This window comes from Danio aesculapii, chromosome 21 (genome assembly GCF_903798145.1).
Source record: "Danio aesculapii chromosome 21, fDanAes4.1, whole genome shotgun sequence".
NCBI lineage: Eukaryota > Metazoa > Chordata > Actinopteri > Cypriniformes > Danionidae > Danio > Danio aesculapii.
Window position 1 is genome coordinate 33,743,604 of NC_079455.1, and position 15,288 is coordinate 33,758,891.

The following is a 15,288-nucleotide window of genomic DNA, read 5'->3' on the forward strand; positions in this document are numbered from 1 at the left end:
TGGTTTAAAAATCTTTTGGTAGCCTTAATGTTTCCTGCACAGATTAAAGTACTTCACTTGCCTTCTGTCTTTCTAATCTCCTTTTAGCCTAGAGTTGATGCTCTGTCAAGTGATTTCGTGGCTCCGGCACATTCTGCTCCTAAGGTACCAACAAGTGTTTAAACAGTGGTGGACAAAGTATATTTTTCATCTGTAATGCATTGGAGTTTTTTTTTTTTTGAGAACTTTTATTTGAGTAGTGAAATACAAATAAGTCTAATTTAATTAAATACAAAATTAAATGATCAATGTAAACAGTGATAAACTTGTACTTATTTGATCACTTCAAAGAGTTTCATATATAATTTACAGTGCTTCCCTCACATAGACTTTACTTGGGCGAGCCACCGAGGTATATTAACGACTGCCCAAGTATATTTGGTGGTGACACATGAATAATACTATTATTATCATTCTTTTACACTTTTTTTGCATCAGTCCAAGAAAGTCAAACATTCGCAATCGATTAACCAGTGCACGTTTCCTACTGCTGGTTCTGTGTGTGCGCGATCTGTCACTCACACAGACAATCTCATGTGCTCTGCACACCCACAGAGATACGCCTTTACCACCAAAATGTGTTCGACTGTAGTTTCTAAATTTCCTAAAATGTCCAGGATTCCGGTTTTACTTTCGGTTTCCAAAGTTGCCGTTATTTGTATGTGTTTTTGCATTTCCTTTTCTCAGCTGAATGCACACGCAGAGCCGCGAGAGAAACTTAAAAAAATTAGTCAAATTAATCATTTAATAAACAACTCAGTCTAACTTTAATATACTCGGTGAGAACAAAATTACATCTATAATGGCTGCAAAATATTTGTACACCATTAGAAATGGCTAATCAACTAATTTGCCTTATTTAATAAATGTAAACCTTTTATTCTAGTAATTATTATCATTTTTAGCAATAAAGTCAATATTTCTTCATTTTTCTGATATTTATTTCTCATTTGCTGTATATTTCATTAATTTAATGATGTTAATATATTGCATACTATATACATATCTAAAATTGCTTTGGCAATACTGTAAATGTCATGCCAATAAAGCAACTTTAGAGACAGAGAGAGCATCCTTTACCTGTCTGTGGGTGCACATGGCTCCTAAACAGCATAAAAGTAAGAGAAATAGTGGATTTCTTATTTCAGCAGCCTTTTTTTAATAACTTTAACCAATTGAAAAGAAAAGGTGTACAACAGTGTTATAATAAATATAAAAATATAGTTAAAAATCACATATTTTTTTTTGTTTTTGTCGTATGTAGTTGACCATTTATGTGCTGTGGGTAAAAGATGTTTAAATCCGACTACCACCGCAAGTATATTTCAAACCTGCGGGAAGCACTGATTTATCAACAAGTCCTTTTGATATTTGTGCAACAATAATCAGCTAATTCTATAATATCCAGTAAAAAGCAATGTTTTATTGGGGTATCTATAAGTTTACAATTTTATTTTGGTTTGTCTATTACATTCACTACTATGTTTGAATAATGGCTTATTTTTTTTGCACTTTGTCCAATATTTCCTGTATATATTTCCAGATTAGTTTTCATTCAGAAATGATAAATATTTGTGTATTTCTGTTATAATCTTCTAGGTTTCTTCGGCTGCTCCTAAAACCATCCCTCCAGGCCCACCACAAACCCCAGATGAGGTATTGTTCCAGATAAAAATATATTATCATATCAATAAATGAATCATATTAACCATATCTGTAGCTTATATATATAGCTTTTTTTGTCTATTGAACCCTATATTTAATACTCCTTGGATTCCACTTGAAATTGCTCTCTCCTTTCCTCATACTCGCAGGATCCTTTTAGTGCTTTGGGCGACACTCTTTCTGCCCCAGAACCACCAAAAAAACAACCTGACCTGAAACCTAAGGACATCGTACATGTAATAATGATGTCCAATATAACTGTTCTTTGATTTATCGTTTTCATAAAGATGTCAGTACTCCATTTCTGAGTGCTTTTTTTAATATCTCAATGTCTTTCGAGCAGGAGATGGATGTGACGTCAAAGAAAGGCGTTCGTGTTGGAGAAAGAGATGACACACTCCCACCACAATACAGATTCAAAGAGGAAAATCTCATGAAATATCCTCCTCCTCCTCAGAAAGATGTAATATGCTCTAACAGTTGTTAGCTTTAACTGTGTTTGTGAATCAGAATCAGTTTTATTGCCAAGTGTGCTTCACACACACAATGAATTTGTTTTGGCTACAGAAGCTTCCAGTGTACATAAAGTGACAAGTGACCAACACAAAATAAATATGAAAAATAAAAAAGATAAACATTAAACAGATGCGGTTAGTCAAAAAACCTGGATATTGAGTTGTATGTACAGATTGTTATAAATATACAGGTTATAAGGTGCTGTGTACAAGTGCGAATGTAGAAGGTATTGCATTGTACATTGATATAAGGTGCTGTGTACAAGTGCGAATGTAGCAGGTATTGCATTGTACATTGATATAAGGTGCTGTGTACAAGTGCAAATGTAGAAGGTATTGCATTGTACATTGATATAAGGTGCTGTGTACAAGTGCGTATGAGAAAGTATTGCACATATTTATTGCACAGTAGGGGAATATTTAACTGTTCATAAGGTAGACAGCCTGAGGAAAGAAACTTTTCCTGTGTCTGCTTGCTAGCATCTAGCAGCTAGCATCTAGCAGCTAGCATCACCATTTCTCTGTAAATTTCCAGTAATGACAGTGGAATTTGCTTTAACCAGGGAAACCGTTGTAGCTTTTTTCCTACTTAACAAAATGTTTCTTCAAAATGCCTTGCGTAAATGAACACACGATAACATGCCATTTTTGTGTTACTGGTTAAGGAATTTATCAGATTTTTCTGTCAAGCTTGACTTGCATATCTTTTTATTCTATAAGGATGATCTTTGCCATTTTTAATGCACAATATTATATGCTAATACAGGCATTGGTTCTTTTAATGCAGTATTGCAAAATGTGTATAATAGTATGTAAAAAGTGTGTGTGTGTGTATATAGATAGATAGATAGATAGATAGATAGATAGATAGATAGATAGATAGATAGATAGATAGATAGATAGATAGATAGATAGATAGATAGATAGATAGATAGATAGATAGATAGATAGATAGATAGATAGATATTAAACAGACATGACCAATACTTTTTAGATACTATTATGCACATTTTATTTTAATAAACACACATATTTATATATCAGTGTCATGTAATAATTGGTCATTTGCTGCTGGATCCTGTGATTTCATTGGTTGACGTTTCTTGTATCCCCAGCCTTCCTTAGATGCTACTGAAGCTCTGGATATCCTGTCTGGTGATTTTACAACTCCTTCCGCACCATCTGCTGTTTGCCCTGCCTCTAAATCCCCTGCCAAGGCGAGTTCACATTTAATGTCTTAATTGTTTCTCCTAAACAGCAGTGAGATGCAAAAATTGTGATCTGCTCTGTAAGGTTGCACTTATTTAATTACAACTGCAGCAAAAAAAATTGTGAAATATTTCAAGTAAAATAAGTTAAATATTTTTGTTGTGAAGGTGTATTCTAAAATGTGATTTATTCCTATGATACATCACAATTATACATCATGTAAAATCCTTCGAAAATGCACATATGCTCTTTGAGACTCATTTCTGATTGTTATTATCAGTGTTGAAAATGGTTGTGCTGCTTATTATTTTCATGAAAAGCTTTGTTGTGATTCTTTGCTTGTTAATGAATCCTGAATAATGTTAATTCTAATTCTAACAACTGTTACTTGATTACCTTAATGCAAAGGTGTCAAACTCAAATCCTGGAGGGCCGCAGCTCTGCACAGTTTAGCTTCAACCCTAATTTAACACACCTGATCCGACTAATTGATTGCTTCAGGCTTGTTTGAAACACACATGCAAGCGTGTTGAAACATGGTTGGATCTAAACTCTGCATGTCTGTGGCCCTCCCGGAACTTAGTTTGACACCGTTGCCTTAATGCATACTTGCTAATTTAAACTATCATTTTTTTACAAACACTGTTTGTTAATGTAATGTTTATATTCAACCTCTGTCTTGTCTCTTTCTCACTCTCTTCTTTAGTCTTCAGATTCAGCTTTAGATGCTCTTGCTGGTGATTTTGTCGCTTCTTCTGCGTCTACAGTTCATTCTGCTGTCTCTGGCCCCCCACGCTCTGACAGACTGGTGAATGTTTACTCTATTGACATTTATACACACTCACACTTTACCTCAATACTGACTTCCACTTCTGCTGTTTGTCAAAGTTGTCAGAAGGAACCTCGTCAGCTCTGGATGCCCTTTCAGGCACTCTGGCAGACATTAAAGCAGCCCCTGAACCCACCCCTGTCCCACCTAAAACTGTTGTTAAGGTAACACCGATTCAGTGAACCACTTCACCTGTATTTTTATGAGACAGTCCTGTATTTCAGTTTTATTTTTGTGTGTTATTATGAAAAAAATTCCACCATTTAATCTTTTCCTAAAATTCTTAGTTGCTGAGTTTTAGTACACTGTAAAACCCAACAGTCAACTTCATCAAATGAAATAAGTGTAGTTAACTCAAAATTGATTGAAAGTTAATTCTACTCATTTGAAGAGTTTTGAACTCAGTGTTGAAGGTAATGAGTTAATTAAATACCTCATTACTTTAACCTAAATGGAGTAAGTTCACAGTACTCATATAGATTAGTTTTTAACTCAGATGGTTTGTGGCGATTGACTTTTTTTTAAACTGTTTGAGTTTCCTTAACTTATTGAGTTTTACAGTACTCAGTTGGGTTGAGTTCTCTATATTTATTGGGTTTTACTGTGCTCAAACTGCTTCGTTTACTCAAATAGATCAAGTTTACAGTACTCATTAGGATTAGTTTTTGAACTTAAATGGTTTATAGCAATCAGCTTCCTCAAATGTTTCGAGTTGCCTTAACTTTTTGGATTTTACAGTGTAGTAATCTTCTGTAACATAAATATTGCCTAATTAATGGTAGCCAGTGATGTCATAGTATGTTCTGTATAACAAAATTACAATCCAATCCCATTTTACAGTTATAGTTAGTGAAAGCAGGATGTCATAATTATGTGTCATAAGTATAAACATAAGAAGGCATGTTGAAAATAACAGTACGTTCTTAAAATGTATTGCCTCCCAAATAATCCCTGAATGTTTCAACTGCAGAACAATAATAAAAAAAACATCTTGTTAATGGTTTACATCAGAAAAGCCATTCAGGATCCAAAACTCTCAATTAGAAAGGAAAAGTAATAGAGAGAGGAGCATTTTGCTGCATATCCGCATGATGTCATAAATAATTTTCTCGTAAATATTATAAATAGTCTGTCGTAAATGTCCATTCAGTATTCCACTTTGAAAGTCACACTAACTACTAGGCAGGCAAGGCAAGCTTTTTTTATAGATCACAATTTTACACAACTGTAGTTGATCCAAAGTCCTTTATTCATTCATTCATTTTCTTTTCGGCTTAGTCCCTTTATTAATCTGGGGTCACCACAGTGGAATAAACCACCAATTTATCCAGCATATGTTTTACGTATCGGATGCCCTTCCAGCTGCAACCTATCACTGGGAAACACCCATACACACATTCACTACCATCAATTTTTTAGCATACCTAATTCACCTATAGCGCATGTCTTTGGACTTGTTGGGGAAACCGGAGTACCCGGAGGAAACCCACGCCAACACAGGGAGAACATGCAAACTCCACACATAACCTGACCTAGCTGAGGCTTGAACCAGCGACCTTCTTGCTTTGAGGCGAACGTGCTATCCACTGCGCCACTGCATCACCACAAAGTCCTTTACAACAATAAAAATTATATATATATATATAAACTGAAATACAGATATAAAATAACAAGCATGCATCACTCAAAGGCTAGGGAGTAAATATAGGTCTTTAAATTAGATTTAAAAGCATCAAGTGATGGAGAAATCCTGATGTTCAGAGGGAGACGGTTCCAGAGCCTTGGGGCCGCAACACTGAAACTCAATCACCTTTTGATTTGGAGCGAGACTGAGGGACACTGATCATAGGAGTTTAATGCCCTGCAAACTGTATATAATCCAATACTGATAACTAACCATGCCTTTCTGTACATCAGGACCTATTTGGCACATTATATTTTCCAGCTATATTAAAAAAATTGAGTTATGACATACTAAAGACACATATTAAAACTTAAGTGATGAAAAGGAAACATTTTTTTTGGCCTGACGTTATTGTATTTGCAATGGGTAATAATAAGACGTTAAATTTATGAGAGGATCTAAATAAGGGATGGGCAAACTCGATCATGGAGGGCCGGTGTCCCTGCATAGTTTTGCACCAACCCTTATTAAAACACACCTGCTGGTAGCTTTCTAGTGATCTTGAAGACACTAATTAGGGTGTTCAGGTGTGTTTGATTAGTGTTGGAGCAAAACTCTGCAGGGACACCGGCCCTCGAGGATCGAGTTTGCCCATGCCTGATCTAAATGAATCATGCAAAGTGGTTTAATTGACAAGTAAAGTTTGTAGTTTGCAGTTGTCATTTTTATGGTATTTGCACCATTATTTGAAGTCCCTATTAAATTAAAAACATTTTTATTGCTTTTATTATGAACGTTACTGGTACGATTACATACCTTAAATAGTATACAAAAAAATTAAAGAAAATGTGTTGATAATTTCCCTTAAAAACTTACATTAATTTAGATGAATGATTCTGATCACTCTGCACTTCCGATTGTGTGACCAGTCAGGTGTGTTCAACATTCTGAAGGTCCCACCCCTTCAATCCACTAAACCTGCAGCTGAAATCAGTCGCTTGTTAACACAATTACTTTTTTCTGTATGTTGATAGACTTAGTGACCTAGTCATGGGATGAATAATTTAGTGTAAATATGAAAAGGTTGAAAAGTTCTAACCATCTCTCTTCCCACTAAAGGAGAAGACAGTCATAGAAGAGAGAATAAGTAAACCGGGTGAGAGAGACGACTCTCTTCCACCAGATCATCGGTTCACTGCAGAGGAGCGCAAGGTGACTTCACTTCATGATTCCTTTACACTGGATTTCATTTATACATGATTAAATTGAAAGAAATGTCCCACTCATTCTTTGGTCTTCTCCGCAGGCATTTGAAGAAGCAAAGAAGAAAGATGTCAAACCAAAACAGGTACTTAAGTGAATTATTGAGTGTAAACAAGATGTTGAATAGGACAGGATGTAGAAAGATGAGAATAAATCCAAGCTAAATGTGTGTTTTTAATGTTTTAAATAACTTTGTTTTAAAATAAATGATTAGGGAAATAATGCTCCATTGTCATTCGGCATAATGGATATAAATTATTACATTTTAATTCAATTTTTTGACATGTATTTAATAAATATGTTTCTTAAAAATTGATAGTTATAAATCTAACTCAATGAGGCTTTTAGCTGGTGTTCCACAATGGTTAATATTGGGGCCAATGAACATTTAATGATTTAAAAACCTTCATAAAAGCAATGTATATACGTAAAAATATATGCAAGTGTTGTTATAGTGGCAATTTATGATTCAGAAAAGGGAAAGAAAGCTCATTTAAAAAAAAAAAAAAGTATTAAACCTGAAATATATAAGATATAAGTTGACAAGTGCAACAAATGAAAAACTTAAGTGCATTTTAATATTTAAATAACTTGTTGAAAATGAAACAACACCCTTATTCTATCTTGTATTTATTAAAAATGTTTACGATAGTCATAAATTTGACTGAATGAGCCTTTCAACTGGTGTTCCTCAGGGGACGTTATTGGGGCCAGAACTTTACAGCATGTACATTAATGCAGTGTTTCCCAACCCTGTTCCTGAAGGCACACCAACGGTACACATTTTCAACCTCTCCCTAATCAAACACACCTGAATCAATTTATCATAACATCAGAAGAGACTCCAACACCTGAAGTTAATGGGTCAGAAAAGGGAGACATCCAAAATATGTACTGTTGGTGTGCCTCCAGGAACAGGTTTGGGAAACACTGCATTAATGATCTAAAACTCTGTAAAAACCTTCAGAATAGTTATGTATATAAATAAAATATATGCAAGTATTATTATAGTGGCAATTTATGATTCAGTGCAGGAAGAAAAATTAACTGAGAGAACAGCTTTTAAAAATATGTATTATAACTAAAATCTACAGACATAAATTGATGAAGTGTAACAAAAGGAAAAAATATTAAGTGTTATTTTGTTAAAGTGTATAGCTTTTGCTGAATATGAAACAACACGCTTATTCTAAACTGTATTTATTAAAATGGTAATCATAAATCTGACTGAATGATCGCTTCAACTGGTGTTTCACAATGGTCTATATTAGGGCAAGTACTCTTTTTCAGCATGTACATTAATGGATTGTCCAATGTGTGTCACCAAGCCAGCATATAAAATTTGTATATTTAGAGATTATTAACATGACAAATGGGTAAAGCCTAGTAGTTTAACAGAAAAATGGCAAAGTGTAAATATTCAAAATGATTATAAATTAGCATTTTGTGGGTCCAATGTGATTCTTAATTAGTTATTATTGTAACGGTGAGTCTGAGACAGTATTAGAATCCATATGCAGAAGTTTATTAATGGGATTAGACAGAGACAGCAACTGGTAAACAAGCAGAGTCTGCAACATGTAAGCAGTCCTAACCCGTGACAAACACAGGGGCAATTCCAGGAGATGTAGTAGTGATTCAGGCAGAGGATCAGTGCAACAATAATTATTCCAAAACAGAGCAAGAGGGCAAAGACAGATAACGTACTTGATCAAGGCAGGCAGGGTCATACACAGGCAGGCAGGCAGGCAGGCAGTCATGAAAGTCTCTTGAAATGGCAGGTAGACTGGCAATACTTCACAAGGAAGCATGGCCTGAGCTCTTGCTGAAATACAGCACAAACAGGAAGTGACTGCAAAGGGAGCGGAGCTGAGTCAGTAGTCGGGTGAGGGCTCCCTCTGCTGGCGTGGCGTTACAATTATCTCTTCAAATATGTATTTATTTTGCTATATAAAACACTTGTTACACTAAATGACATTTTATAGGTCTTTTAATATAAACTTTTGAATTTTTTTTGTTTCTTCAGTCATAAAACAATTATATTTTACTGAAACAAACAGCTACAAATCCTTAAGCCAGACAATTTTGTAGTGTGTGTTAATTAAAAACACTACATTACAGTTCCTATAACCTATAAAGGACATCTACAATGTCTTTTACACAAGTGTCCTTGATTTTTCAGTAGTCATGGCACATTTTTGACTCTATCTCTCTGTCTCTCAGCCATCAATGGATGCTTCAGCAGCTCTGGACTTGTTGTCTAGTGATTTTTCAGATGTACCGACTGTAAAGCCAACTGTATCTGATGCCAAAAGCTTCACCCCTGCACCAACACCACCAACCTTTAAGGTGCCCAAACAAACCTGCAAAAACCTCCCTCTAAACTTTTCACACAAATAACAGCATCTTCGTCTGTTTACAGGCAACCGGTCAGGTTTTGGACAAACTGGCAGACAACGTGCTTTCCAACCTGACTGACCCCAAAGCCAAAGACAGCAAAGCAAAGGTAATGGAGAGATGAAGCATCACTAAGAAATGGATGCAAGACACTTTAAATGAATAGGGTAGAAAAATAAACTAATAATCATCGCCATCATTCCCCAGTTGGTTGACTGATTTCATTAGGAATTGCAAACCTTTCTTACATTACAAATGTTCTAAAATGTTTGCAATCAATCAATCAACTGCAGAATATTAGTGATGATTATTAGTTAATGTTTCTACCCTTTTCTACATACTTATTGAGCCATTATTTCATTAAATATGTGCTTACTTTGCATACATTTGTAGCATGGAAATCTGAACACTGGAATGAAGTCATGTTTTTTTTTTAATATAGAAAATACTGTGAACTCAGGATTATTTTACTGTGCACTGCAAGGTTTTTCTATTAAAATATAGAAATGCATGAACATATACCTTTGTTAAAAACCTTCAGAGTACAGATCTGAATAAAATTGTGAAGTTTGTTGTACAGTACGTAGCCTTTAAACATATATATTTTAATTGCAGTCACACTTTATTATTTTTTTTATAAACTTTATTATTAATAAGTGTTTTTATTATTTTCCAATAATTACCAAAGAACACAACAATAAAAAATACAAGGAATAAGCATTATAATGCAAAGATATATGATTATAAAAATTAAAATAAAGTAAAATAGATAATTAATTAAAAAAATAATTAAAGAAAAAAAAAGTTATTATTAAAAAAAACAATTAGGGCATATAAATGGTTTCAATGAAAATACAAAGAGACAGTCAATAGGGGTAGTGAGCATTTTAAGCATCAGAATCCGCATTATATTGGTCCAGGTGATCAAGAAATAGTCACTTTATTTTAAGGTACAATTCCCATTGTTAATAAACCATTAAAGGGATAGTTCACCCAAAAATGAAATTGTTCTCCATATTTACTCACCATCAAGTAGTTTCAAATCTTATTGAGATGATTGTTTTTCTGTTAAACACAGAAGAAGGTATTTGGTAGAATGTTAGAAACCTGTAACCATTGACTTCCATTGTAGGAAAAACAAATGCAATGGAAGTCAGTGGTTACAGGTTTTCAACATTTTTCTAAATATCTTTTTTTTTGTCTTTAACAGAAGAAAGAAACTCAAACAGGTTTGTGACAAGTAGATGATGAATAAATGATGACAGAACTTTCACTTTTGGGTAATCTATCCCTTAAGCCAGGGGTTTCCAAACTTTTCAATTCGTGACCCCCAAAATAAAAATGCCAGTGACTCGCGACCCCCAATATCCTCTGAGGTGGTTATAAATATATAAACCTTGGGCTCTATTCGTTCTTTGATTTTGGAGAATGCCACTCGGAGACCATTCTCCATGTTTAGTTGTGGCCTGAATTTAATTTTTAACATATGTGAGTGCCGTAAAGGTGTCAGAAAGTTTAACCTGGTGCCATGAAGTCAATCTGCTGCATCTGATGCTATCGCTGTGTCTTTAATATAATGTAATCACCCCAGGGGTCTCTCAAATTAAAAGGCTTATGGCTTTTTATTTACTTTTTTATGCAACTATTATTGTTTTTCTTCTGTAGGTTAATTCTACTAGTTTAATAAAATGAATTTGATTTTTGGAAATCACCAAGTAACCCCCCGCTCATTGTCCTGCAACTTCCCGGGGGTCCCGACCCCCACTTTGGTAACCACTGTCTTAATCTATCATTTTTGACTCAAACTCCTAATTTGCTGCTTATTATTAGTTGTAGTAGTTGGGTTTAGGTACTGGCTTGGATTAGGGACATTGAATAAGATCATGCAGAATATATATTTTAAAATAACAGCCAAACTCTTAATAGGCAGGTAATAAGCCACTATTTTATAGTGAAAATTGACACTTAACCTAAATTGTTTCCATAATTTCAATAAACAGACACAAATTAATGAAATATTTTGAATGTTCTCATGTTTACATTAGACAAACAAGTAAAACCAAATAGACCAAAACTGTCTGATGCATGAAACGCAGTATTTCAGCCTGCAGTACCTCACCTTTAAATACACAAACCCTTAAAAGAACTGTAAATGAAAACTTCAAATGAAAAAGTAGGACAGAAGTGTTTGAGCAGCAGCAGGTTTATCCCCCTAGACCCTTCATTCTGGTTGAAACCAGTTTATATCAGGGGTCTCTATCTGATTACAGGGAAAGGGGGCGAAACCAAAGTCTAAACCAAAGGTAGGTGTGTTTGGAAATCAAATGCATGAATTTGGCTTTCACTCATGAACGGCAGCATGGAGAAACACAAACTCAAAAAACCAACATTTCATCAGCTGAAACACATCTCATGGCTGTATACTTGCAAATTCATTGAAATATGTGGCAAGGCTGTGTTGTTTGAGCACTGCGGCTGCTTTGATACACAGGCTTTGCATTTATGAACCATACATCATCCAGGTGTCCTGATTATGAACACAGGGTGGTGCTACACAACAAAGCAGTCTCTCATTTCACCAAACTGAAACGTCAGATTTTGTGTCCCAGAAACAGGCAGTAGAAGATTCTTCAGCCACAGATCTGCTGTCCAGTAAACCGAGCTCAGATGTGGTGCCTTCAGCTTCCACAAATGCTGGAAAAAGATAAACTGCACGTCTGTATCTTTCAATTTTCCTTTGCTTTAGATTTAATTTTGAAGTTTGGGTTTAAAGGAATAGTTCACCCGAAGCTGAAAATTCTTCAGTCAATTTAATCCCCCCTTAATTGTTGCAAACCTTCTGTTGGACACAAAAGGAGACATTTTGAAGAAAGCAACTATTGACTTCCGCACTATTTATTTATCCTGCTATAGAAGTCAATGCTGCAGGATTTCTGCTTTCTTCAGAATATCTCCTTTTGTGTTCAACAGAAGTAAGAAGTCATAAAGGTTTGGAATAGATAAAAAAAAATTGAGTGAACTAAACTTTTAATGTGTTTTTTTTTTGTTTGTTTGTGCAAGGGATGCATTAAATTGATCAGAAGTCACAGTGAAGTCTTTTTTAATGTTTAAATGGCGATTTGAAATTTCTGAAATATATATATATTAAAATAGAAAATTTAAAGTTCACAATACTTCACAATATACAGTAACTACTTTTAAAGCATTTTAATGAAATAAATGTAGCCTCTGTAATCTAAAAGACTTAAAAATTATTAAAACAAATCCCCAAAATTCTAAATATAATATAATATAATATAATATAATATAATATAATATAATATAATATAATATAATATAATATAATATAATACACTCACCGGCCACTTTAATAGTTACACCTTACTAGTATCGGGTTGGACCCCCTTTTGCCTTCAGAACTGCCTTAATCATTCGTGGCATAGATTCACCAACTCCATGATGTGAATCTCCCATTCCACCACATCTCAAAGGTGCTCTATTGGATTGAGACCTGGTGACTGTGGAGGCCATTTGAGTACAGTGAACTCATTGTCATGTTCAAGAAACAAGTCTGATTTGTGCTTTATGACATGGCTCGTTATTCTGCTGGAAGTAGCAATCAGAAGATGGGTATACTATGTTTATAAAGGGATGAACATGGTCAGCAACATCACTCGGGTAGGCTGTAGTGTTGACACAAAGCTCAATCGGTACTAATGGACCCAAGGTGTGCCAAGGAAATATCCCCCACACCATTACACCACCAGCAGCAGCCTGAACTGTTAATACAAGGCAGGATGGATACATGCTTTCATGGTGTTGATGCCAAATTCTGACCAAAATCTACCATCTGAATGTCGCAGCAGAAATCGAGACTCATCAGACCAGGCAGCATTTTTCCAATCTTGTCCAATTTTGGTCAATTGTAGCCTGTGTGAATTGTTGCCTGTTTCCTGTTCTTAGCTGACAGGAGTGCCACCGGTGTGTTTTCTGCTGCTGTAGCCCATCCGCCTCAAGGTTCAAGGATGCTCTTTTGCATACCTCAGTTGTAACGAGTGGTTATTTGAGTTACTGTAGCCTTTCTATCAGCTCGAACAAGTCTGGCCATTCTCCTCTGACCTCTGGCATCAACAAGGCATTTGCACCCACAGAACTGCCACTCACTGGATATTTTCTCTTTTTCAGACCATTCTCTGTACACCCTAGAGATGGTTGTAAGTGAATATCCCAGTAGATCAGCAGTTTCTGAAACTCAAACCAGCCCGTCTGGCACCAACAACTATGCCGCGTTCAAAGTCACTTAAGTCACCTTTCTTACCCAAACTGATGCTTGGTTTGAATGGAGTTGCTGCCATGTGATTGGCTGATTAGCAAGCATAAACGAGCATTAGTGCCACATGAAGTGGCCGGTGAGTGTATAATATAATAATTGTTATTAGTAATGATGCTGAGAATTGTTAAATTGTAATAATATATTTTTTTAAAAATAAACTTTAAGCATTTTTATCAAATAAATTAAATGCAGTCTTGGTGAGCTTCCTATGCTAAGATTCCTATGCTAAATACCAAGAGGTTTTAATGTCTAAATGAATAAATGAATACAAATGACAACGTAATATATATTTGTTAAGTCTTAACTTCATCTGTATGATGTATTTATTACGTTTTTATTTTATTTTACTTCTTTCAGGATTATGATGTGTCATCCCTAACACAAGAAACCATTAAAGGGAGCTGCTCGGACAAGAAAAATATTTTATGATGGACATGGAATGAAACAAAACAATTATATATATATAGAACTGCACAGAGACACTTACACACATTTTTAGAGCCCCCTCCTCTTTTTCTCCTAAAGCAAAGCAGAAATTATCACGATCTTTATTCTCTTCATGGCTGATAGAACATGTATATACAGAATAGTGTTTACATCGAGTGCATGTATGGTTCTATTTCTGGTCATTACTTTGGTGTGGCGTTGTGATATAATTTTTTTCAATGGTAAAAAATACTATGCCATATATATATATATATATATATATATATATATATATATATATATATATATATATATATATATATATATATATATATATATATATATATATATATAATTTTATTATTATTTTTTTTTTAAATCATCTTTAATCATCTCTAGCATCTAAGATCTATCGAGACGCTGGTGTACAGAGATGGTGTATAGGTTATGAATTCATCGTTTACAGTCAGTACAGAAATGGCAATGGATGAGCGTGATTATTATGCTGTTGTATGTCTGGTTAATGACACTAGTCAAAAAAAAAAGGTTTGCTTGGGAGGTGTTTCTTTTGTTTTTCGTTTCCTGAAGTGCACTTACAAGAATGCTTTCGAAAAAAAAAAGTAATAATTTAGCAAACACTAATTGTGCCTGTTGTCATCATAAAAGTGTTAGAGCATCATTTGGAAAACTTTTTATTTGAATTCCACATGAGTTTGGAGATCGTTTTAGCTTAAAAATAGGTTTTAAATGTATTTCTCAGTATAGGTAAACAGGTGTTGCGTTAGAAGTGGTGGGGAAAACTGAATCTTTAGCTTTTTCTTTTTAAAATCGGTTGTGTTGGTGAAAGGGTAGCCATAACATTGCCATTTTTCTTAACATCAGGACTTTTGATGCTTTAAAGTGTTCATATTACATCCAGAGCTGATGATAGAAACCAAAGGATGACCTTTGAACCCAGCAGTTTCTTCCAAAGGATTTGCTGTTCTTT

The 15,288-nt window shown here is 34.7% G+C and overlaps 1 protein-coding gene across 12 annotated transcripts in view; it reads left to right on the top strand.

Moving 5' to 3' along the window:
- Nucleotides 1-14,567, top strand: part of cast (calpastatin) — a 69,236-nt gene extending 54,669 nt beyond the window's left edge. For 11 of the 12 annotated variants that reach the window (XM_056446982.1, XM_056446990.1, XM_056446983.1 and 8 more), the window contains 14 exons: nt 88-144; nt 1,639-1,695; nt 1,854-1,940; nt 2,048-2,167; nt 3,335-3,436; nt 4,135-4,236; nt 4,317-4,421; nt 7,001-7,093; nt 7,188-7,229; nt 9,368-9,493; nt 9,567-9,650; nt 11,812-11,844; nt 12,151-12,256; nt 14,232-14,567. In XM_056446982.1, coding sequence (XP_056302957.1) covers nt 88-144; nt 1,639-1,695; nt 1,854-1,940; nt 2,048-2,167; nt 3,335-3,436; nt 4,135-4,236; nt 4,317-4,421; nt 7,001-7,093; nt 7,188-7,229; nt 9,368-9,493; nt 9,567-9,650; nt 11,812-11,844; nt 12,151-12,249 — 1,107 coding nt within the window. In that variant the 3' untranslated portion in view covers nt 12,250-12,256; nt 14,232-14,567. The remainder of the gene's footprint in view (nt 1-87; nt 145-1,638; nt 1,696-1,853; nt 1,941-2,047; nt 2,168-3,334; nt 3,437-4,134; nt 4,237-4,316; nt 4,422-7,000; nt 7,094-7,187; nt 7,230-9,367; nt 9,494-9,566; nt 9,651-11,811; nt 11,845-12,150; nt 12,257-14,231) is intronic. The other variant, XM_056446985.1, reaches the window with a different exon arrangement.
- The last annotated feature ends 721 nt before the right edge of the window (nt 14,568-15,288 follow it).